The sequence below is a fragment of the Gambusia affinis genome, linkage group LG18, assembly GCF_019740435.1.
Source record: "Gambusia affinis linkage group LG18, SWU_Gaff_1.0, whole genome shotgun sequence".
NCBI lineage: Eukaryota > Metazoa > Chordata > Actinopteri > Cyprinodontiformes > Poeciliidae > Gambusia > Gambusia affinis.
The window spans coordinates 25767740-25790430 of record NC_057885.1 but is presented as its reverse complement, the minus strand read 5'-3'; the positions used below and the strand labels follow the sequence as shown (position 1 = coordinate 25790430).

The window sequence follows — 22691 nt, the reverse complement described above, 5'->3', positions numbered from 1 at the left end:
ATCACTATCACTATATAGCAGATTTTGGTCACAGCGTTGTCCCATATATGCGACACCTAAAACAACACTTCCACACAATAATTAAACGCATGACTGACAACGTTTTTTCATCACAGATGCACCATATGTGTCTCTGTACAGCTAGCTTTGCTAACATCCGGTCCACATAGCTCACCTTCCTTTAAGCTTCCTTTCCAAGTGACGCTAAAAGTCGGACGAAGTTTCCACCGTCTGTGAAAGTGAAGCGCTGCTGATTTTACATGTCGCCAAATCTTATGATTTATGTAGCGAAATTCTATTACTGACGATTAGACACGATCATCTCCCGCTAAGTAGAAACCACTGCGCATGTCTGGGAGCCCCGAGTGCGACTGAAAGGAGGAGGCGATGGGTGACGACAGTAATTAGTAGGTCACGTTATTGCTTGGATTTACAGCGCCTTGTTAAGTTCCTGAACTTCATATTTTAATATGAAGAAAAAGCGCAATGCGACTTGGATGTAACGAGTAACGGGACGGTTTTGTAGAAATGTAGTAAGTAGAAAGTACAGATACTTACTGTAAAATGTAGTGGAGTAAAAGTCGAAAGTATCCATTATTAAATATACTTAAATAAAGTACAGATACACGAAGATTGTACTTAAGTACAGTAACGAAGTACATGTACTTCGTTACTTCACAAGACTGATGTTCGGGTTTTTGTTGTTTTTATGTGGATTTTTTTTCATCCTTAAAATGACTGGCATGATGCCTGGAGTACGGCAGCCTTTTCCCTCCCAGAGCTGCTGCCTGGTGGCAGTTCAGAGTGCTGAAGGTGTATTTACACAGGTGAGCCGTGTTGAGGAAAAGTAATTAAAAATTAGCTTAATTTGGAAAAAGCTTGGCTCTCTCTTTTCCTCCGGTCCCAGGTTCTTTCTGCGAGCCGCGTGTGGCGAAAAGGAGACAACAATGCGTGATGACGTCACAGAGTTTAATTCTCAAAACAAGCAACGCATGAATTAACAAGAAAACTGCAGAGTTACAGAGACATACATTCGTTACCTGAGACAAAAGAGATAGAAAAGGAAAGATAGTGAAAGAGGCAAAGACATGTCTTTGGAGAAAGCTGATGCCAAAATGGCAGAAATATAACAGCTATCTGAATTATTATTATCATGTTCGATCTCTTATAGTGAAGGCGTTTCTCTCCTTGTTAATGTATTCATTAAGGCGTAGCTCTGTATGACCAATCAGACGCTACCTCGGACGCCAATAAAACTTAGAACTTCCCCTAATTTCACGCTAAGATCAAAGGCCATTTTGGTCTCCTGTAAGACAAAGGAGCAAGCAGCTGCTTCCTGATTTTCCTGGGCTCTGGGGGCACCTGGACAAATAAAACCATAAAATAAGATTTCACAGATACCTGTGAAATTCGGAGTGTCTCCCGTTATCTTGTCTTTGCAGACATTCTCAGAACAAAGCCAAATCAAGTAATTTAGTTTAAGGAAAGATTACCTTCACAAAACCTAGTTTTTGCTCATCTGCACTCAGCCTCTCCAAAGATTTGAATCTTTGCCTTATCACATAAAATCAACAATACAAACTGAGGTACAATTGCTTTTCTTAATCTATGAAACATAACATTCCAACAATTTCATTTGATTCTGATATCACAAATAGTACAATTTTCAAATACATTCAGCATTCACCATTCTAAACTTAGATAATACACTTTGGTTAAAAACCTGCTATTAATACTTAGAAAAATGTCTTAGAGATTAAATGTTAATGATCTCAACATTCTATGTTGTATTTAGTTTAAACCATGCCAGATGTTGGTTCTGGAAGACCTTTGATGTTCTGTGACCCATACAGGCTTCTGCCCTGCAATAGATGCTAATTTTATGGCCTCGTGACCTCTGATAACACAGCAGGAGCCTCACAGAGATCTCCTTTTATCTGCATTTGGCTCCCGTCTCCGAATACTTACCGATAGAGTAGTTTTAGTTTCAAATCCCTTACCCCAAAATTAAGAATTTTGTTCAAAATCAGACTGTCCATTATAACCTTTACACCTGGGGTAAGATTAGCTGTATTAAGCACTAAAAATAATCATTTTTCTTTAACAGCCGACAGACTGAACACTGTGGGCGGCTCTTCTGTTGTTGATACTTAACATAAGTGTAGCTTTACGGACGAACTAGAACATGTATTTCATATCATCCCAGTCTCAATACATGGGTTGTGGAGCAGATCATGGCGGCACGTAGCTGGTAGATGAGTTCCTGTGTGTGACGAACTAAGTTTACTCTTTACACTTGCTTAATTAAACATGTTTAAGGTATACTTCTCTGATTGGAAAACAATTTTGTACTATTAGAAAATTGGGAAACTGACTTTTGGAGAATTTGTAGTTTGTTGCTGGAAGTTTAAAGGAAAATAAAAAGTTTTCTTTGTTGCCTCTGTTGTACATACGATGTGTGATTCGGGTCCAGTTCAGGTGTTTAATTTGCAGTTTAACATTTGAACTCAGTGCTATAATTTGGAAAATTATAATACTTCACTTCATCTCCTGAGGCTGATGTGAACCACACAGAGGTCAGTTAGAGTATTTTGGGATACTATCTAACCGACCTCCACGAATGAATGATTGCTCTATGGATCACTTTTTAATAGTGCCATATAGAATATTATCTATCACTGCAGTTCCACCTCATGACAGCAGGGCGACGTCTCATTTAAAAATACAACAATATTCATTGCGATGCAGTCTGTGATGAAAAATATAAACTTCCAGGAACTAAACCGATTCTCCACATATGCTGAAGAATAAATCTTTGAAATGACACAGCCGAGGTTAGCTAATTTAAAGCTAACGTGGTATCAGAAAAGGCAGAGAAACCCAGACCACCTTTAACCAGAGCATTAAAACGAAGCTACACTTATAGGACGGGTTACATTAAGTCACATGTCTCTGAAACATTCACTGCCAGAAGGCTGATTTTTAATCTAAGTTAACTTTTAATGCTAGGCGGGAGCTAAAGCTAATGTGACTTAGCATTTGCACCTTCGCTGTCTACAACACAGAGCTGTTAATAAATAAACAAATTTAGATTATTTTATTATTTTCTTACCAAAGTAACTGAAGACCAGGTGTGGTTGAGGTTAGGTCCCAGAAAACAGAAACAACTTGGAAAAAGTGAAGATCCTTTATGCCGTAGTCCAAAGTGAAACTTATGTGGCGCTGCATGACGTCATCTGCTTTGGAGCCTGACGGAGCGCGCTGATTGGCCCATTTCAAATCAGGTGCCTTAATGTGTAGATGCTCCAGACTTCGTTTTAAATAAGATATTGTTAAAAACATTCATTTTATTGTTTAAAAATACATACAAAATATTATTTATGTATTGTTAAGGAAGAGTATTTTAAATTAGCTTAATTTGGAAAAGTTTGGCTCTCTCTTCCTTCCTGGATCCCGGGTCTTCCTGGCGGCGGCGTGCAGCGACAAGGAACAACAATGCGTGATGACATCACAGAATTACAGAGTTTAATCCCATTCAAAGCAGCGTATGAATTAACAAGAAAACCGCAGAACAACAGAGATACAGATTCATTACCTGAGACAGACAAAAGATAGAGAAAGAAAAGGCAAAGAGAGGGACAAAGACATGTCTTTGGAGAAAGCTGATGCAGAAAAGGCAGAATAGGGCAGCTATCTGAATTATTATTACTGTGCACGAACTTTTATACTGAAGGTGTGTCTTTACTTTTTAATGTATTCAATTAAGGCGTACCTCTGGCTGACCAATCAGACGCTACCTTGGACACTCAGAAAAACTTAGAACTTCCCTTAATTTCACGCCAAGATCAAAGGCCATTTGGTCTCCCTGGTAAGACAATGGAGCAAGCAGCTGCATCCTGGTTTTCTGGGTTCTAGGGCCACCTGGGCAAATAAAAGCATAAAACAAGACTTCACAGATACCTGTGAAATTCGGAGTGTCTCCCGTTATCTCAGAACAAACTTAAATCCAGTAATTTGGTTCAAGGAAAGGTTACCCTCACAAAACCCAGTTCTGCTCTGCTGCATTCAGCATTCTCAAAAGATTTAAATCTCTGCCTTGTCACATAAAATCAACAGAACAAAATGAGGTACAATTGCTCCTCTAACCTTTAAAACATAAGATTCAAACAATTTCCATTTGATTCTGATATTGTCTCAGATAGTACACTTTTCAAATACATTCATCATTTACTAGATTAGTAATTCTAACTTAGATAATACACTTTAATCAAAAACATGCTATTAATACTTAAAAGATGTATTAGAAATTAGATGTTAGTAGTTTAAACATTCTATGTTGTAACTAGTTTTATAATATGCCAGATGCTGGTTCTGGGAAACTCCCGACCTCCTGACCCACTCCCTTCAGGAGAATGTTTATCTCTGGCCTTCTTTTCCTCTGCATCTGTTTAACATTAAGAAACTTGTTCAAATAAGAATGTTAATAAGATTATTATTTTAATGGAGATATATTTTAATCAATAATGTAAGCAGCTACCTGAGGGCCTGACAAATGAATTTATGAGACAAACAAAATGTACATTTAAAAGCTAAACATTTTGTTCTTTATAAACAAAATACATCCAAAAGAGAAGTAAAATATGCTTTAATAAAAATTACCAAAAAGGTGATAAAGTTAATTTATTTACAGCAAATTCATGTCAAATCAACATTTTTAAATTATTTTCTAGTTTATGTTTTTTTCCTGTCACAATTTTACTGTTTAACATCGTTAAATATATGGATATTTTTTACAGTGCAGTCTTCTCAGCAGGTTACTGGTTTCTACTGGTCTATACTGGTCTATACTGGTTTCTACTGGTTTCTACTGGTCTATACTGGTCTATACTGGTCTCCTGTCCCTCCAGGTCCATCACCAGTTCCCTCCACCTGGTGGATTCTGCAGGTCGGGTCTCTGAACAGATTCCTCTGAATCCGTCTGATTACTGTCCCTACAGCGCCACAGGAAACTACACGGTAGGAGCACAGGAAGTGCTGGTCTCCATGGCAACCATAGATCCACTCACCTGTCCGTCCACAGGGGGGCGTGGTCTACGCCCACTTCGGCCGTCCGGAGGACTTCAACTGGCTGAGGAGCGTTGGTGTGTCGGTGGCCGGACACCTGGTGGTGATGCGGGTCGGGGGCGGAGTCAGCTTCGCTGAGAAGGTCCGGTTGGCCGAAAGGAACGGAGGGGGCGGAGCTCTGATATACCCTGACCCCGCCGACCTGCCGCAGGACCCACGGCGCCTCGGACTGAACGCTCACACCGCCGTGTCTGAACATGTAACAGAGAGAGAAACCTGAACATCATAGACTCACCTGAACAGATCAGATCACAGCTGAGACTCACCTAGACAACCTGAGATAAACCTGAACTAACCTTAGACTAACCTGAGCTGCTGACCAATCAGCTTCTCTCCCTGCAGGTCCACCTGGGCTCAGGTGACCCCTTCACCCCCGGCTTCCCGTCCTTCAATCTCTCCCGGTTCCCTCCCATCCCGTCCTCCGGCCTCCCGCTGATCCCGGCGCTGCCAATCACGGCTACTGTAGCCGCCAAGCTACTCAGGTAGGCCCCGCCCCCTCGGTTAGGCCCCGCCCCCACCCTCTACCCCCCAGCAAATATTGACCCCCCCCCCCCACACACACACACACTCCCCTTCTCCTGCTTTTACTAAGTCTATTATGGAGAATTAAAAGAGCAATAAACAGATCATTCTTCGTGAGCAGCGGGGAAAAGTTTGTTGCACAAAGTCGGGTCTGACTTTTTTTTTCTAAACACCGGCTGATGCTGATGATCTCTGGATAGTTACTATAGGAGTCAAATTATCACACTGACTACATGGTGCTTTTGGAACATCACAAGCCAAACTTGTTATGAACGGATCCCGTTTGGTTACAGCTGAATTCAACGAAACCACCTGCTTCTCCTCCGCCCGATGCGCGGCAGGAAGCTCTGCTGACTCAGCAGATTGAACCATTTAAGATATTTGCATGTTACAGTAATTAAGCATCTTTAGTGAATTATTTCCACACTGTTGACAAATTTCTACCTGTTTGTCCTCGATCTGTTTTGAAGACGCCATTTTGTAGCCAGTGTTCTGTCAGATCAGCTGTCAGAGTGTCATAGACTTCTGACAGCTGATCTGATGACACTTCTAAGCACGAAGTGTCATTCTTAGCACGAACTCACGGCTATATGTCAGACAAGTGTACACTGTCATTACCAACTACAGGCTTTTATTTAATCAGCAGCTGTCATTACCACAGATCTTTATTTAATCAGCAACATAACATCATAATGTATTAGTTAGATCGTCGTGACAAAGACACTCGCGAGCCGCTAAGTGACATCCTTAGCGGGAAGGGGGCGAGTTTTAGATGGCTCGTGTTTTGTAGTCGACTGCAGCTGCAACTCCATCTCCTTTTAAAAACACTGTAAAACCACAAATATGCATCCATCTACATATCATTTAAACTAATGTATTAACTTATTTTTCTTGTGTCTTGTGACGTATACTGTGCTGTCAGATCAGCACAGGCTGTCACCACTGGCAACCACATGACTGCAACTAGTCGACATGAAATGTAAAAACTCGCGAGACGTCCTAGAGTCGACTAGTCGACTAATTGGTTCAACCCCTCCTCTCTCCCTCAGCCAGCTGTCGGGTCCTCCCTGTCCGCCATCTTGGAGAGGGCGGCTGCCGTACGTCCGCTGCGTTCTCGGTCCGGACTTCGGTTCTGGTCGGAGAGTCCGGCTGTCGGTCCAGAACCTGATGACTCCGGTTCTGCTCAACAACATCTTCTCCTCTCTGGAGGGCCGAGAGCCAGGTACGCTCTGACATCATCACACCGCCAGGTGAAGCCTCCAGGTGTAAACCAGTGACCTCTGACCCAGACCAGTACGTCATACTGGGAGCCCAGAGAGACTCTCTGGGTCCAGGAGCCGTGAAGTCTGGAGTCGGAACCGCAGTCCTGCTGGAGCTGGCCAGAACCTTCACCGCCATGGTGAAGAACGGTAAGACTCACCTGGACAGGTGAACTTCCTGTTCTTGTTCCTGATGGTTCCAGGTTTCAGTCCCAGGCGCAGTTTGCTCTTCGTCAGCTGGGATGCCGGAGACTTCGGGAACGTCGGAGCGACGGAATGGCTCGAGGTTTTTCCCAGAATCCCTTTCACCTGCTGCTGACCTGAACTCTGCCTGACTGTGACCTCTGACCCCCAGGGTTACCTGTCCATGCTGCACCTGAAGGCTGTGGCCTACTTCAGTCTGGATCAGGCCATCATGGGTAACTGAGCCAATCAGAGGGCTTGGTGTTCCTCTCAGCCAATCAGAGGTAACAGGATGTGTTGTTCACCAGGTGATGATCACCTGTCGGCCTTCACCAGTCCTCTGCTGGTCGACCTGCTGGACGCCGCCATCAGACAGGTGAACAGGAAACAGTTCCTCTGGTTCAAACTGCAGAGTTTAAAATGTTTGATTTTAAAATCATGATGAAAATGATCTCAGCTCTAACAGGTTTGGTTTTACAGTGTTTGGTGTTCAAACACATGAACTGATTTCAGACAGAAAATCTCCCAAACTTTAATTTATAGAAAACCAACCTGATGCTGATATTATCTTAAGTCCATCAGACTCTCTGGTCTGTCATGGTCGCCGTTTTATCAACGTTGTGGATTCCTCTCTGTGTTTTTCTTCCATTCAGTTGAATTCTCCTTCATCCAAAGGAAACATTTTTATATCTGATCTGGATCCATTTAATAATCGACCTTAAGATCCTCAGAAAGAGGAAACTGGTAGAAACAGCATCAACATCTCACCATATTAGAGTGAAGCTTCTTCTCAAACAAGGCGGAGTCTCATATTTATTTTACTGAACCTTCCTGTTCAGTATTTATTGAAGAGCGAAAGAACGGCCTCAGCAGAAACCAGAATAAAAAAAACTAAAACGGTCCAAACCAACGTTCGTAACCAATAGCAACCAAAAGTCAACAAAACAAGATAGTGACAAAACAGTAACAGATCCTTAAGCATTCTTCAAATTAAAGGACTTCCTCTATCCAAATAAATCACGTCTTGTACTTAAATATATTTCACTTCACCTTTGTAATTATACAATCATGTTCAAAACAATTATTAATAATCATCATGTAAATTATGCTTAACATATAAGTGTAAAAAAGTCACAACACACCATGTGAAAGGTTTACAGATGAAACACAGAGATCCAGAGGGATCCAGAGGGATCCAGAGGGATCCACAGGGATCCAGAGGGATCCAGAGGGATCCACAGGGATCCAGAGGGATCCACAGGGATCTGTACCTGGACTCCTTCAACTCTTGGTCTGTTCAGAGGGGCTAAAAATCTCTAATATCTTAGAGACTTTTGGTCGAACACAACATGTCAAACAAGCAACACACTCAAGGACACACACTGGACCTGGTTATCAGTCAGGGTGTGAATATTTCCAATGTCTCTGTAACTGATAAGTTGGTAAAAGATTTTCAGTCTAAAGTTTCAGATTTCATTGATTCCATTAAAATGAAGGTTGTGTCTGGTAAGAAGAAATCTCCATGGAGAAATGCACAAACAGTTCGATCTGCAAGACAACTCTGCTGTAAACTTCACGTTCATTATGACATCTATAAAGAAAATCTACGTTACTATCATTTAACACTCAAACATGCAAGACAGGTTTTCTTTGCAGATGTCATAAACAAAAACATTAACAATGCTCCAGTTTTATTAGCAACAGTTGACAGACTCACAAACCCTCCTATCACGTTACCACCTGAACTTCAGTCTATTACCGCCTGCAACCAGTTTTCCAGTTTCTTTTCAGAGAAAATTCAAAAAATCAGAGGATTAATCTGCACATCCACTATAAAGTTTGAATCTTACATAAAGAACAGGGATTTCTTTGTTTCAATTGGAAACTTCTCATCAAAGAGGTCAAAGGTCACATGTGGGGTACCCCAAGGTTCAAACCTAGGATCCCTCTTATTCAATATCTATATGCTCCCACTGGCTCAGGTTATAACAGGAAATAATATCAGCTACCATAACTATGCAGATGACACACAGCTCTACATTATGATGTCACCAGGTGACCTTTGACCCCATCCAACCACTGAACAGATGCTTAGAACAGATAAATGTGTGGATGAGACAAAACTGAAGTTATTATTTTTGGATATAAAGAGGAACAATCTAGAGTTATAGATTGTTCCTATAGATCTAGATATATATATCTATTGTTATAGATCTAGAGTTATAGATCTAGATCTATAGATCTAGTTATATATCTATTGTTATAGATCTAGAGTTACAGATCTAGAGCTATAGATCTAGAGTTATAGATCTAGAGTTACAGATCTAGAGTCAGTGCACAGCTTCAGTTTTTACAACTAAAAACCAGCGATCAGCCCAAAACCTGGGAGTATTGATGACCTCTGACCTGAACATTCAGAGCCACGTAAAGACAGTTACAAAGTCGGCCTACTATAACCTGAAGAACATTTCCAGGATTAAAGGACTAATGTCTCAGCCAGATCTAGAGAAACTCATCCATGCCTTTATCTTCAGTCGTATTGATTATTGTAACGGCGTCTTCACAGGTCTGTCCAACAAATCAATCAAACAGCTGCAGCTGATCCAGAATGCTGCTGCTGGAGTTCTGACTAAAACCAGGAAGATAGAGCACATAACACCAGTTTTAAAGTCTCTCCACTGGCTCCCTGTAGCTCAAAGAATAGACTTTAAAATACTGTTGTTAGTTTATAAATCACTGAATGGTTTAGCACCACAATACATTAAAGATCTGCTGCTGTTGTATCAACCTTCCAGAACCTCTCAGGTTCTGGTTCTGGTTCTGCTCTGCATCTCCAGAACCAGAACCAAACGAGGAGAAGCAGCATTCAGCATCTATGTACCACAAATCTGGAACAAACTTCCAGAAAACTGTAAAACAGCTGAAACACTGACTTCCTTTAAATCTCAATTAAAAACCCACTAGTTTAGAGTTTTATTAGAAACGTAATCAATTATAAATTTATTGATGGAATCTGACTTGATGTTGTTTTTATTGTTGATTCTATGTTGCATTGTGTTTTTGTGTTTGATTTGATGTAAAGCACTTTGAAATGCCTTGATGCTGAAATGTGCTATACTAATAAAGTTTGATTGATTCAGATCATAAATGTTAGTTTGATTCATCATATAATTCAGGACTAAGTCCTCCTGAGCTTTAGCCCTGAATGTTGGCCCCTGCAGATCTGAGCTGGTTCTGCTGAGGGGATTCAGGTATTTGATTGATTTGGAGCAGAGATGCAGCTACAAGTTGCAGGATGGCAGATCTAGAGGTGTTGATCTATAGTAACCCTGTGCTGTAGTTCCACATCCAGCCAGCAGGTGTCGCCTGTTCCTGTGTTTCTGCAGGTGGAGCATCCTAAACATGCAGGTCAGACCATCTACAGCCAGGCTGAGAGAGACGGAGGCAGCTGGAGGATGTGAGGAACCAATCAGAGCTCTAGTCCTCTAGACAAGATGGCCGACAGGCTAGCTACAGGCTAACTGCTGCGTCTCTCCTCAGCATGAAACCTCTCTACCTGAACAGCGGCGCCTACAGCTTCACTGCGTTTGCTGGAGTTCCCTCCATGGAGCTGAGGTTCACTGAGGTAAGGTTCTGTAACGGACGGGTTGGACCCAGAAAGGCCCGGTTCTGGTCCATCAGAACAATAATGGCTGTCAGGTCATTGAAACATAGATCTAGAGCCAGCAGAACCTGGTCTGTCGTCTCGTCCTCCAGGACAGACCCTATCCGTTCCTCAATACGCCGCTGGACACCGTCCCTCGCCTCCAGGAGGTGCTGGGGGGTCGTCTGGGGGTCACTGGGCGGAGCCTGGCGGAGCTGGTGGGGGAGATGGTGCTGCGACTGGTCCATGACCACATCCTGCCTCTACGCATCACTTCCTACGCTCAGACGGTGCTGCAGTTCAGCGCTCACCTCAACAAGCATTCAGCTGAGCTGCAGGTAGATTCAGGTGGAGGTCAGGTGGTGGACAGGTGGAGGGCAGGTGGAGGTCAGGTGGTGGACAGGTGGAGTCCTTCAGGTGTCCTTCAGCTGGTCTCTCTCCTCTCTCAGTCCAGAGGCGTCTCTCCTCAGTGGCTCTTCAGCGCCAGAGGAGATTACAGTCGGGCAGCAGAGACTCTGCAGAGAGCCATCGACTACAGCGACCTGCACGACCCCAACACCGCCCGACTCTACAACACCAGGATCATGAAGGTAAAAACATCATGGAGGGAAAAATACCAGCAGCATGAACGTAACTGTTAGAGCATGTTCTCATCTTAACTTGTCTTTGAGTTATTTTGAGTTGTGTTCATGTTTTCTAATTTATTTTGAAAGGCTCTAAGTTATTCTGTCACTTCCTGTTTAGCGTTATCTATGTGCATGTTGTACTGCAGTTGTCCACTAGGGGCAGTGAGAGAAAGTTATTTCCGTAGACAGCTCTGGTCTGAAGCAGAAGAAGTTGAACCTACGGTGGCCCTGAGGTGTAAAAACCACTTCATCAAATTCAAAAATGTTACATTAACAAAATGGAAGATGAATGTTTCAGTGTGAGACTTGAAGAAATCACTGATTGGACAACAGGCATGAATATGTTTACTATGCTAGCCAATTTAACACTGCACTAGTTAAGTGTTGATCCGTGGTTAATGAGCGGTTAATGTTTTACCTGTTGATCAGGGCCGTGCAGAGACCTTTGGAGGGGCAGGGGCTCAAATTTAAAAAAGGGGCACATTGAACAAAAACTCAGTACAACAACATAACAACAACCCATAATAATCAATAATCTAAATGGATCCTACTATATTACTGCCATCATGCGGGGAAATCCAAAGTAAATCTAGTCTAAAATTTCCCCAACAGGTATAAAGTTTCTGTTTCTGCTGCTGAGCTGATCTGAGACTGAAGCTGTTAAACAGACCAGAGGAGAGAAGGTCAAAGGTCATGAAGTTATGAAATAAGCAAAATTGCTGCCATTTCACTAATTAAGCTCTAATAATATCTATTTATCCTCTAGAACAACCTGGATGCAGAATGATTTATAGATCTAAAAAACTCAAAGGGGTTTGATGTTAGTAACTCTGAGACCTACAATTATAAGACTGGAATATCAACACAAAGAAAACTCAGTAGCTGCTGGTAGGGGCCATTCAGGGACCTCCAGACACTCAGGGGCCTCCAGACATTCAGGGGCCTCTAGAAATTGTAAGACAGGCCATAGATCTAAACCTGTAGCATCATTTATAGAGAATAACAATGTTATTACATTTTATTTAATGCATTCAGCTGAGAAAAATAAAAAGTACATTTAGGATTTAATTAGGACGTTTACTTTGTAGAAGTTTAAAGAATCATCTTAATAGTTTGATTATGTTACCATGGCTACAATATGATGTAATCTTTGTGTTTGAATTTGGTTTGTTCACAAATACATCACAGCAAATAACCAATAATCAGTGATTGATTTTAACCTGGGTCAGTAAACCTGGTCTACCTCACACAGATTCACCTTATTAATATTTAAACATGTTAGTTCTAATAGGACGGTTCTGGGGGCAGGGGGGTTCTGTCTAAGGCCCCATATTACCTTGGACCGGCCCTGCATGAACAGCTGCTGCGATGCACATCTCTGGAATCAACCTGGAATCGACCTGGAATCTACCTGGAATCCCCCAGTGGCCCCTGTCAGTCCGCCAATGCTTTGGAGACATTTTGATTCATTTGCAGTAACTTCTATCTACAGCCACGAACCTCCAGCCCACCTGGTACCACAGGTGGGTTGTGGTACCACCTGTGGTACCAGAAAAATATTCTTGCCCATAATTTGATAGTTAGAGGACACAGATCCTCCTCCTCACCATGGACCCGGTGTGTGAACAACATGGAGGCTCTGAGAGTCATTATTAGACTGAGGGCAGCCAGACTAGTTTATTTTTTTTAAACTAAATTATTATATTTAGCTAAATATTATTGCTGAGGGGCACAAAAAGGCCTTCTGACATACAGATTAAAAATAAAAACATTAAAAAACATTTTTTTGGAACCCCCCCTCCCCCCCTAAAAAAACTCAAAAAGGACATCAAGAATAAAAAGTGGAGGGGCTCGAGCCCCCTTCGCCCCCCCCTCTGCACGTGCCTGATAGATGAGGGTGGGAACGTAGATCGACCGGTAAATCGAGAGCTTCACTTTTTGGCTCAGCTCTCTCTTCACCACGACGGACCGGTACAGCGCCCGCTTGACGGCAGACGCTGCACCAATCCGCCTGTCGATCTCCCGCTCCCTTCTTCCCCCATTCGTGAACAAGATCCCGAGATACTTGAACTCCTCCACTTGGGGCAGGACACCCCCCCTGACCCGGAGAAGGCACTCTACCCTTTTCCGGCTCAAGACCATGGCCTCGGATTTGGAGACACTGATCGCCATCCCAGCTGCTTCACACTCGGCTGTGAACCGCTCCAGTGAGAGCTGCAGATCACGTCCTGATGAAGCCAAAAGGACCACATCATCCGCAAAAAGCAGAGATTTGATCCTAAGGCCACCAAAACGGATCCCCTCAACACCTTGGCTGGTCCAGAAGGTGCAGCTGAGGTCAAACTGGAGAGTAAAAAAATAATACATCTTACTTTACATATCAATGCTTATCTTAATGAGTAACTGTCCAACAAAATATCTGAAAATATTATTTAAATGATGCGATCATTACCTGCAAACTCTGACATTGTTAGTTTCTGCACCTCCTGGTTTTAGCTGTAGGTTGTTGATCCACTTTTCTCCTCTTTTTTTTGTAATGTAGGACCCATATATACATTTTTGGAGCTTAATACAAAATGTCATTTTGCGTTTATGTGAGTTTAATTTTTTACTCTGCTATTTGAAAAAGATAAGCATCTGTAATTGTATCGTTAAGCTTCTGACGTGGTGCCTTTTGATTGGTTAGTGACTAATTGGTTTATGAAAGAAAAAAGTCCTTCTTCATTGTAGAAGTTTGGTACCTTGAGAGTAACACAGTCTTTTGATCGTCACTTTCTATTTGTTTTGAATCTGTTTGTTATTTTTATTTTCTTTAAAGTTCAGTAAAGACTTAAAGATTCAAGACCTTTTTTAAGAAGAAACGTGTCGCGTACGAAAGAGCTTTAAGGGGCTGGACTAGTGAGACTTGCTGCACTTACATCAAGTCAAAAGACTTTCTCATGGAACGACTCTTTCAAGACTAAGTAAAAACTAAAATAGGACTTACAGACCAACGGAGATTCAATTCAGCTGAAGAAAACGACGGAGTTGAAGTAATAAAATCCGTAAGTACCACGTTGTTATCAAGGACCAAAGAAGTTTCCCCGCATCAGCTCGGTTGCTAAGCTAACTTGCTAACTAAGCCAGCACTGTCAACTAGAGATAATAAATCCTGCACATAAAGGAACTGTTGTCACACATGTTTGTGAACGTTTTAGAAGAGTAAGAAGCTGTTTGGAGGCTCACAGTTTATGTGTAAGAATTAAAAGTAAAATAAAACGGGACTAAATGGCGGACGACGGTGAAGTTGCGCAGGTTGGACAGAAGAGGGAGCCAAAGCCCACAGAACGAGCTCGAGAAGACAAAATCACTAGATTAAAAGGAGAAAGAAGAGGAAAACTGTCACAGTTGATAAAAGAGAAGAATAACATTGAAAGATTGAAACAGAATGAATGCAATGCTGATTTCATAAATGAAGAATCTTTTCCATTGTTTGTCAAATGCCTGAGAGAGTATGAACGCATTAATTACAAACTATGTGAACTGATAAGTGAAGATGATAAACGTGAAGACCAAGATGTGTTCGAGGGTAGACATTCTGAGTTTAAACTTTTCTTACAAAGCGTTAAAGAATGGATAAAAGATGCAAAATGCTCTCCAGAGGAAGATGTGCACCCACATGTTTCAAAGGCTACCTCGGTTGCAAGCTGTACATCCCAAGGATCAAGTTCAATGCGGCTGAAAATTAAAGCAGAACGTGAAGCGCTTTTAGCAAGAGCAGCAGCAATGAAAAAGAAAGAAGCAATTGAATTGGAAGAAGCCCGTCTTAAGTTCAGAAAAGAGCAACTAGAAATTGAAACTAAGCTTGTCATTTCAGACGCAAAATTAAAGGTGTATGAAGAAAATGAAGATGCTCAGAAGTCTGAGATTAATTCCTTACAAGCTATTTCAAGACTTAAAGTTGAATCTGTTCATTCTGCAAGCAAATCAGAAAGGCAAGAAATGTTCTCAGATGATGAACAACAGGCAAATATTGATCCTCCAGTATCAAGGAAGTCTCGCTTAAAAGGGATTTCAACACAAGCTCAATGTCCTGATTCTTTTTCAGATGATCTGTACCGGGTTCTACAGCAACAAAACCAACATACTGAGATGCTCATAAAACAACATAGTATATCTCAACTTCCTCACAGAGAAATTCCTGTATTTACAGGTGACCCACTTTCATATAGATCGTTCATAAGAGCTTTTGAACATGCTATTGAGAACCAAACTATTATATACTATCTAGAACAGTTCACGGGTGGAGAACCACTAGATCTCGTACGCAGCTGTGAGCACATGAAGCCAGACAGAGCTTACAGAGAAGCAAGGGCTTTGCTTGACCAACACTATGGAGATGAGTTGACCGTTGCCACAGCATATATTAAAAAGGCTTTGGATAAAACCAGATGACAGAAAAGGACTGAATGCATTTGCACTATTTCTGATTGGATGTTCCAACACAGTGAATGATGTCGACTACATGAGTGAGATGAACAATCCAACCAACATGAAAAGCATTTTGTACAAACTACCATATAAACTGAAAGAAAAGTGGAGAAACCATGAAAAGGAACGCGAGCCAAATTTCCTGATCTTGTAGAGTTCATCTACCAACAAGCAAAGGTTGCTAATGATCTGCTTTTTGGAGATATTCTTGATGTCACACCAGCTAATCAGAGCAGCTGGAAGAAAAGGTCTGACCAACTAAAAGGCCTTTCAAAGAGAAGCAGTTTTGCTGTGAATACATCTTGGGATACCACCAAGAGCCAGTGTGATGTAACAACTTCTTCAGTCAAGACCATCAGCGCTTTTCAAAGCCCATGTCTTTATTGTAAGAACAGCCATGCTTTGAGTGTTTGTAACAAAATCAAAGAACAGCCTTCGAAAGACAGAATACAGTTTCTGAAGTCACATGGTCTTTGTTTTGGATGTCTAACAGCAGGTCATCTATATAAAGCTTGTAGAAAAAAGGCCTCATGTTCCGACTGTACTCTTAAGCACCAACTATTCTACATGTGGTGAAGCAGAATGTTGTGTCAGAAGAAAACGTGGATGACAACCCACAAAACACAAGTGAAGTAACAAGTGCTCTTGTGTCCACTGGATATAAAAAAGGTGAAGTCACTGGGGCCGGAGAAAATGAATGCATCCTTCCCATTGTGCCTGTGCAGATAAGACACAAGAAAAACAGAACCATCATCAAGACATTTGCATTCCTGGATCAAGGCAGCACAGCAACTTTTTGCACCGAGGATCTTGCCAGAAAGTTGAATGTACATGGAAAAAAGAAAGAAATTCTTCTTCGAACCATGACATAGGAACAGAAAGTTTGTAGTTATGTTCTTACAGATTTAGAGGTTTGTGGACTTGATGAACAAGACTTCATCATGTTGCCAGATGTGTACACGCAACCAGACATTCCTGCAACAAAGGGGAATATACCAAAGGAAGAAGATTTGGAGAGATGGCCTTACCTGAAACAAGTTCATCTTCCAAGTTTAGAGTCAGATATTGGACTTCTCATTGGTGCTAATGAGCACAAGGCTATGGAGCCATGGAAGATTGTCAACAGCCAGAATGACGGACCATACGCCGTGAAAACAGCCCTGGGTTGGGTGGTAAATGGACCAGTCAGCAGATGTCAAGATAGTGAATCACGTCTCACTGAAAAACAAGATTTTCTTGTCAATCGAATATCTGTATTGAACATTGAAGACATGCTGGAGAAACAATATAATGCAGATTTCCCAGAGCGACAGTATGAGGAGAAGCAAGAACTGTCTCAGCAGGATAAGCAGTTCATGCTGTAACTACATCAGCACAGCTCATCGATGGTCATTATTGCATCAAGTTGCCTCTGAAAAATGACAGTGTGATAATGCCACACAACCGTGGTATTGCTGAACAAAGGCTTAACTCTTTGAAGAGGAAGCTAAGTAGAAATTCAGACTTTTGTCGAGACTACAAAGCTTTCATGGACAACATATTGAAAAAAGGTTTTGCTGTAAGAGTCCCTGAAGAACAACTGAGTCGCAGTGATGGTCGAGTATGGTTCATTCCACATCATGGAGTGTACCACCCAAAAGAGAAAACACTGCGAGTTGTGTTTGACTGCACCGCATCTTATCAGGGAGTTTCATTGAACGATCAATTACTGCAAGGACCTGATCTCACGAATACTCTTATTGGAGTTTTGCTCAGATTTAGACAGGAGCCTGTTGCCATGATGGCAGATATTGAATCTATGTTCTATCAAGTCAGAGTCCCAGATGAAGATGCAGACTTACTGCGATTCCTTTGGTGGCCAGATGGTGACGAAACTAAAGAAGCAGCAGAATACAGAATGTGCGTGCATCTGTTTGGAGCCACGTCATCACCCAGTTGTGCTTCATATGCACTGAGAAGAACTGCTGAAGATGGAGCCACAAATACATCAGCAGAAGCGACACAAACAGTTTTGAAGAACTTCTACATAGATGACTGTCTAAAGTCAGTGCCAACAGAAAAAGAAGCAGTTAAACTGGCAAAAGAACTGATGACATTGTGTGAAAGTGGTGGGTTCCATTTGACTAAGTGGATGAGCAATAATAAAGCTCTGTTGTTCTCCATTCCTGACAGTGAAAGAGCACCTGTTGTTAAAGACTTGGATTTGCAACCCAATGAGCTTCCTGTAGAACGAGTTTTGGGAGTTCAGTGGTGCACAAGTTCTGACTGCTTCAAGTTCAAAGTTCAGCTGCCAGACAAGCCATGCACAAGAAGAGGTATTTTATCTGTTGCCAGCTCTGTGTATGATCCTTTAGGATTTTTGGCACCACTTCTACTACCTGTTAAGCTTATTCTGAGAGAACTTTGTAAAGAGAAGCGAGGATGGGATGAAGAAATCTCAGAACAGTCACGTCGGACATGGCTAAGGTGGTTGTCAGATCTCGACAAGCTTTCTGAACTCAGTTTGAGCAGATGTGTTAAGCCTGCTTCATTCGGACCCACAGAGTCTGCACAAATTCATCTCTTTTCCAACGCTAGCCAGGATGGATATGGAGTTGTGTCATATCTTTTGTTGTCTAATGAACGAGGTGAAACACAAGTCCTGATAGGAAAATCCAGGGTAGCACCTCTTAAACAAATGACAATTCCCAGAATGGAATTAACAGCAGCAGTGGTTGCAGTCAAAGTGGATCGGATGCTGAGAGAAGAACTTCAACTACCACTCAAGAAATCAGTCTTCTGGACCGACAGTACCACAGTACTGAGCTACATTGAAAATGACAGCATTCGCTTTAAAACATTTGTGGCAAACCGAATCTCTTTGATCAGGGAACTGACAGACCGATCTCAGTGGAAATATGTGAGCAGTTCACAAAATCCAGCGGATCTGGCATCAAGAGGTTTGAAAATTGAAAACTTCATCAAAAGTGTAATTTGGTTTCAAGGACCAAGTTTCCTGTTAAATGAAGAGCATTGGCCAAAACAACCTAAACATTCCAGGTTAATGGAACAGAATGAAGTAAGGACAACAGTTGCAACGACGTGTGCAAAACCATGGAGAAATGATGAGACAATGAGTCGACTTATTGACCATTACTCCAGCTGGCATAAGCTTAAAACAGCCGTTGCCTGGATTCTGCGCCTCAAAGAGACTCTGAGACATCTGAGTAAAAAGAGAAAAGAAACTGTACTAAAAGTGCAACAGTCTGAAAATGAACCAAAGAAAGTTGAGACTTTTGTTAAACAACAGATGATCACATTTAGAAGAAAGTTGGAAAAGAAAATGCTCACTGTTGAAGATTTGTCCAACGCCGAAACAGAGCTGATCAAGTTCAGTCAGAGACAAACTTATGCAGCTGAAATCAAAGCTTTGCAGCACGGAAGCACACAGGTGGGCAGAACCAGTTCAATCTCCAGATTAGATCCATACCTACAAGATGGTGTTTTGAGAGTAGGGGGACGTCTGAATAGATTGAAAATGCCAGAAGAGGTCAAGCATCCTGCCATTCTGCATAAACATCACAGAATAGCCAACCTCATTCTGCATCATATCCACCAAGTGACAGGACATGGTGGCAGAAATTATGTTCTGGCCAGAATGCCACAAAAATATTGGATACCAGCAGCCAATGCAGCTGTTAGAAAGGTAATCTCAGAGTATAATCTCTGCAGGAGACTGCATGCAAGACCAGGGCAACAGAAAATGGCAGATCTGCCACATGACCGCCTGCTTCCTGATAAACCACCTTTTACCAACACAGGTGTGGATTATTTTGGCCCTTTTGAGGTCAAAAGAGGGCGTGTCAAGGTCAAACGTTACGGAGTGATTTTCACATGTCTAACTGTCAGAGCTGTGCATATTGAAGCTGCTCAGTCTCTTCATACAGATTCATGTATTAAGTTTCCATCATTCGTTCTGACAATGGAGCAGAGAGAGAGTTAAGGGAGGCATTGAAAGAGCTGGACCACTCTCGCATTAATGACGCCATGATGCAAAAAGGAGTACAGTGGATTTTCAATTCACCTGCTGCATCTCATCATGGAGGAGTCTGGGAACGCCAGATACGCACCGCTAGAAAAGTCATAAGTTCTGTTAAGCAACAGATACTGGATGATGAAGGACTGCAGACTCTTTTATGTGAAGTCGAGAGCATCATTAATGGAAGACCGTTAACTATGAACACAGACGATCCTAATGATCTTGAGCCTCTTACGCCGAACCATCTGCTTCTGCTGAAGGGACAACCTACCTTTTCTCCTGGTACGTTTATCAAGGAGGATATTTATTCTCTATTCCGTCGATGGAGACAAGTCCAGTACATGGCAGATCTGGTCACAGGAGTACCTGCCTTTACTGCAGGAGCCACAAAAATGGTTTGACCTCAGAAGAAACTTCAAGGTCGGAGATGTCGTCCTGGTTGCTGATTCATCATCTCTGAGAAATTCTTGGATGTTGGGGAGAATCGTCAACGTCATGCCAGACTCCAAAGGGACGGTCCGGAGTGCAGAAGTCAAGATGAAGACGAGCATCATCCAAAGACCGATTACAAAACTGAGCTTATTGCAAGAATGAAACAATAGAGGATTTTTTAGAAGATACATAATCAATTAGGAAAATGTAGGAGCCATATGTACATTTTGGAGCTTAATACAAAATGTTATTTTGCGTTTATGTGAGTTTAATTTTTTACTCTGCTATTTGAAAAAGATAAGCATCTGTAATTGTATCGTTAAGCTTCTGACGTGGTGCCTTTTGATTGGATATTGATTAATTGGTTTATGAAAGAAGAAAGTATTTGCTCATTGTAGAAATCTTTCACCTTGAGAGTAACAGTCTTTTGATCGTCACTTTCTGTTTGTTTTGAATCTGTTTGTTATTTTTATTTTCTTTAAAGTTCAGTAAAGACTTAAAGATTCAAGACCTCCTTTTTTTTAGAAGAAACGTTTCGCGTACAAAAGAGTTTTAAGGGGCTGGACTAGTGAGACTTGCTGCACTTACAGGAAAGTTTTTATCTTTGTGACCAACAGCCTTCAAAACATGAAAATAATGTTTATCTTTCTCTCTATTAGAACAGCTGGAACATCCATACAGGATTCAGTCTTTAGACATTTTGATGTTGGATCAACAGAACTAAATGTGCTGTATTTACTTCCTGCCCTCCATCGTCTCTCTGTGACCTCAGAGCCTCATCATCTGAACCTCAGGGTTAAAGTTCATCAGTTGTGATGAAGGTTGTGTTTCATTGTGAACATGAGAACTGAAAACTATCAGTCGATACTCAGACAGAAGGACTCAGCATGATGACATCACCATCATAAAGTTTATCAGAGGTTCATCACAACTGACTGATCTGTGACCTCTGACCTTTCCTCCTGCCTCCAGGTGGAGTACTACTTCCTGTCTCAGTACGTGTCGGCGATGGAGACGCCGTTCCGTCATGTGATCCATGGGCGGGGCAACCACACTCTGAGCGCGCTCACTGAGCATCTGACCCTGCTGACCTCTGACCCCGGACGCTTCGACGAGAACCGCTTCAGACGGCAGCTGGCTCTGTTCACCTGGACGCTGCAGGGGGCGGCCAACGCTCTGAACGGAGACGTGTGGAGCATCCGACACACACACACCTACACACACAAATAGTGACACAACACACACCTACACACACAAATAGAGACACACCTACACACACAAATAGAGACACACACACACCTACACACACAAATAGAGACACACACACCTACACACACAAATAGAGACACACACATATAGAGACACACACACAAATAGAGACACACACACCTACACACACAAATAGAGACACACACACATATAGAGACACACACACAAATAGAGACACACACCTACACACACAAATAGACACACACACACACACACACACACAGTGTGAACAGCAGTGACCTGCTCTCTCTGCATCATGTCGTCCATCATTCAGTCTTTAGTGTCTGAAGATCAACAGGTTCAATAAAAACCAAGGAGATCTGCTGGTTTCTGCTGATTAAATATTCATGAAGCGTCACTCTGATGTTCTCCAGATGAATAAATAAACATCTGGATCATCCAGTGAAATGGGTTTTATGTTCATGTTGGTGTGAAGTTGTTCTGTTTTAAAACATTAAAGTTTGTGACTGAAATCTCCTGAATTAACAGAAAACATCCAGAATATAAAATAATAAAAGTTCATGAAGCTGCAGGGAAAAATAAACCTGAATAATCAAAAAACCTTTTGATGAAAACGACCCAGAGAGTTCTGATGGGAGCTAGTATTAGCATAACTAGTATTAGCATAACTAGTATTAGCATAGCTAGTGTTAGCACTGCTAGTGCTAGCATAGCTAGTGTTAGCATAGATAGTGTTAACATAGCTGATGTCTTTACTGAACCAGACCCAAGAAACATTTCAGAGGAAAAACCTGATGGACCAACGATGGACAGACGACTGGACTCCATCATCAGAACTGACAGGAACAAGAACCATGAAGAACAACTTTAAATGTTCTGGATGGACTGATGGATAGATAGACATTAAAGAAGATCTGATAAAAACGGAAGGAACCGATGACGTCACAGTGTTGGTGTAATGACTATGTCTGCCAGCAGGGGGAGACAAACCGCTACTGGTTCAGGTCTGGTGTTAAACGGTAACATGGTTCAGATGGTTAGAGGCTGGGTTCTGATGGTTCTGGTGGTTCTGGTGGTTCTAATGGTTCTGGTGGTTCTAATGGTTCTGATGGTTCTGGTGGTTCTGATGGTTCTAATGGTTCTGATGGTTCTAATGGTTCTATCAGGACTGAGTTGGAGCCAAC

General features: G+C 42.0%; 1 protein-coding gene across 6 annotated transcripts in view; it reads left to right on the top strand.

The window, feature by feature from the left end:
* The window catches only part of LOC122820905 (transferrin receptor protein 2-like), a 39828-nt gene extending 17865 nt beyond the window's left edge, over positions 1 to 21963 (top strand). For 4 of the 6 annotated variants that reach the window (XM_044098589.1, XM_044098590.1, XM_044098591.1 and 1 more), the window contains exons 6-18: positions 4908 to 5016; positions 5081 to 5323; positions 5467 to 5606; positions 6696 to 6868; positions 6936 to 7055; positions 7109 to 7191; positions 7261 to 7324; positions 7397 to 7464; positions 10475 to 10545; positions 10629 to 10713; positions 10845 to 11069; positions 11181 to 11321; positions 21250 to 21963. In XM_044098589.1, coding sequence (XP_043954524.1) covers positions 4908 to 5016; positions 5081 to 5323; positions 5467 to 5606; positions 6696 to 6868; positions 6936 to 7055; positions 7109 to 7191; positions 7261 to 7324; positions 7397 to 7464; positions 10475 to 10545; positions 10629 to 10713; positions 10845 to 11069; positions 11181 to 11321; positions 21250 to 21507 — 1780 coding nt within the window. In that variant the 3' untranslated portion in view covers positions 21508 to 21963. The remainder of the gene's footprint in view (positions 1 to 4907; positions 5017 to 5080; positions 5324 to 5466; positions 5607 to 6695; positions 6869 to 6935; positions 7056 to 7108; positions 7192 to 7260; positions 7325 to 7396; positions 7465 to 10474; positions 10546 to 10628; positions 10714 to 10844; positions 11070 to 11180; positions 11322 to 21249) is intronic. The other 2 variants (XM_044098594.1, XM_044098593.1) reach the window with 2 other exon arrangements.
* The last annotated feature ends 728 nt before the right edge of the window (positions 21964 to 22691 follow it).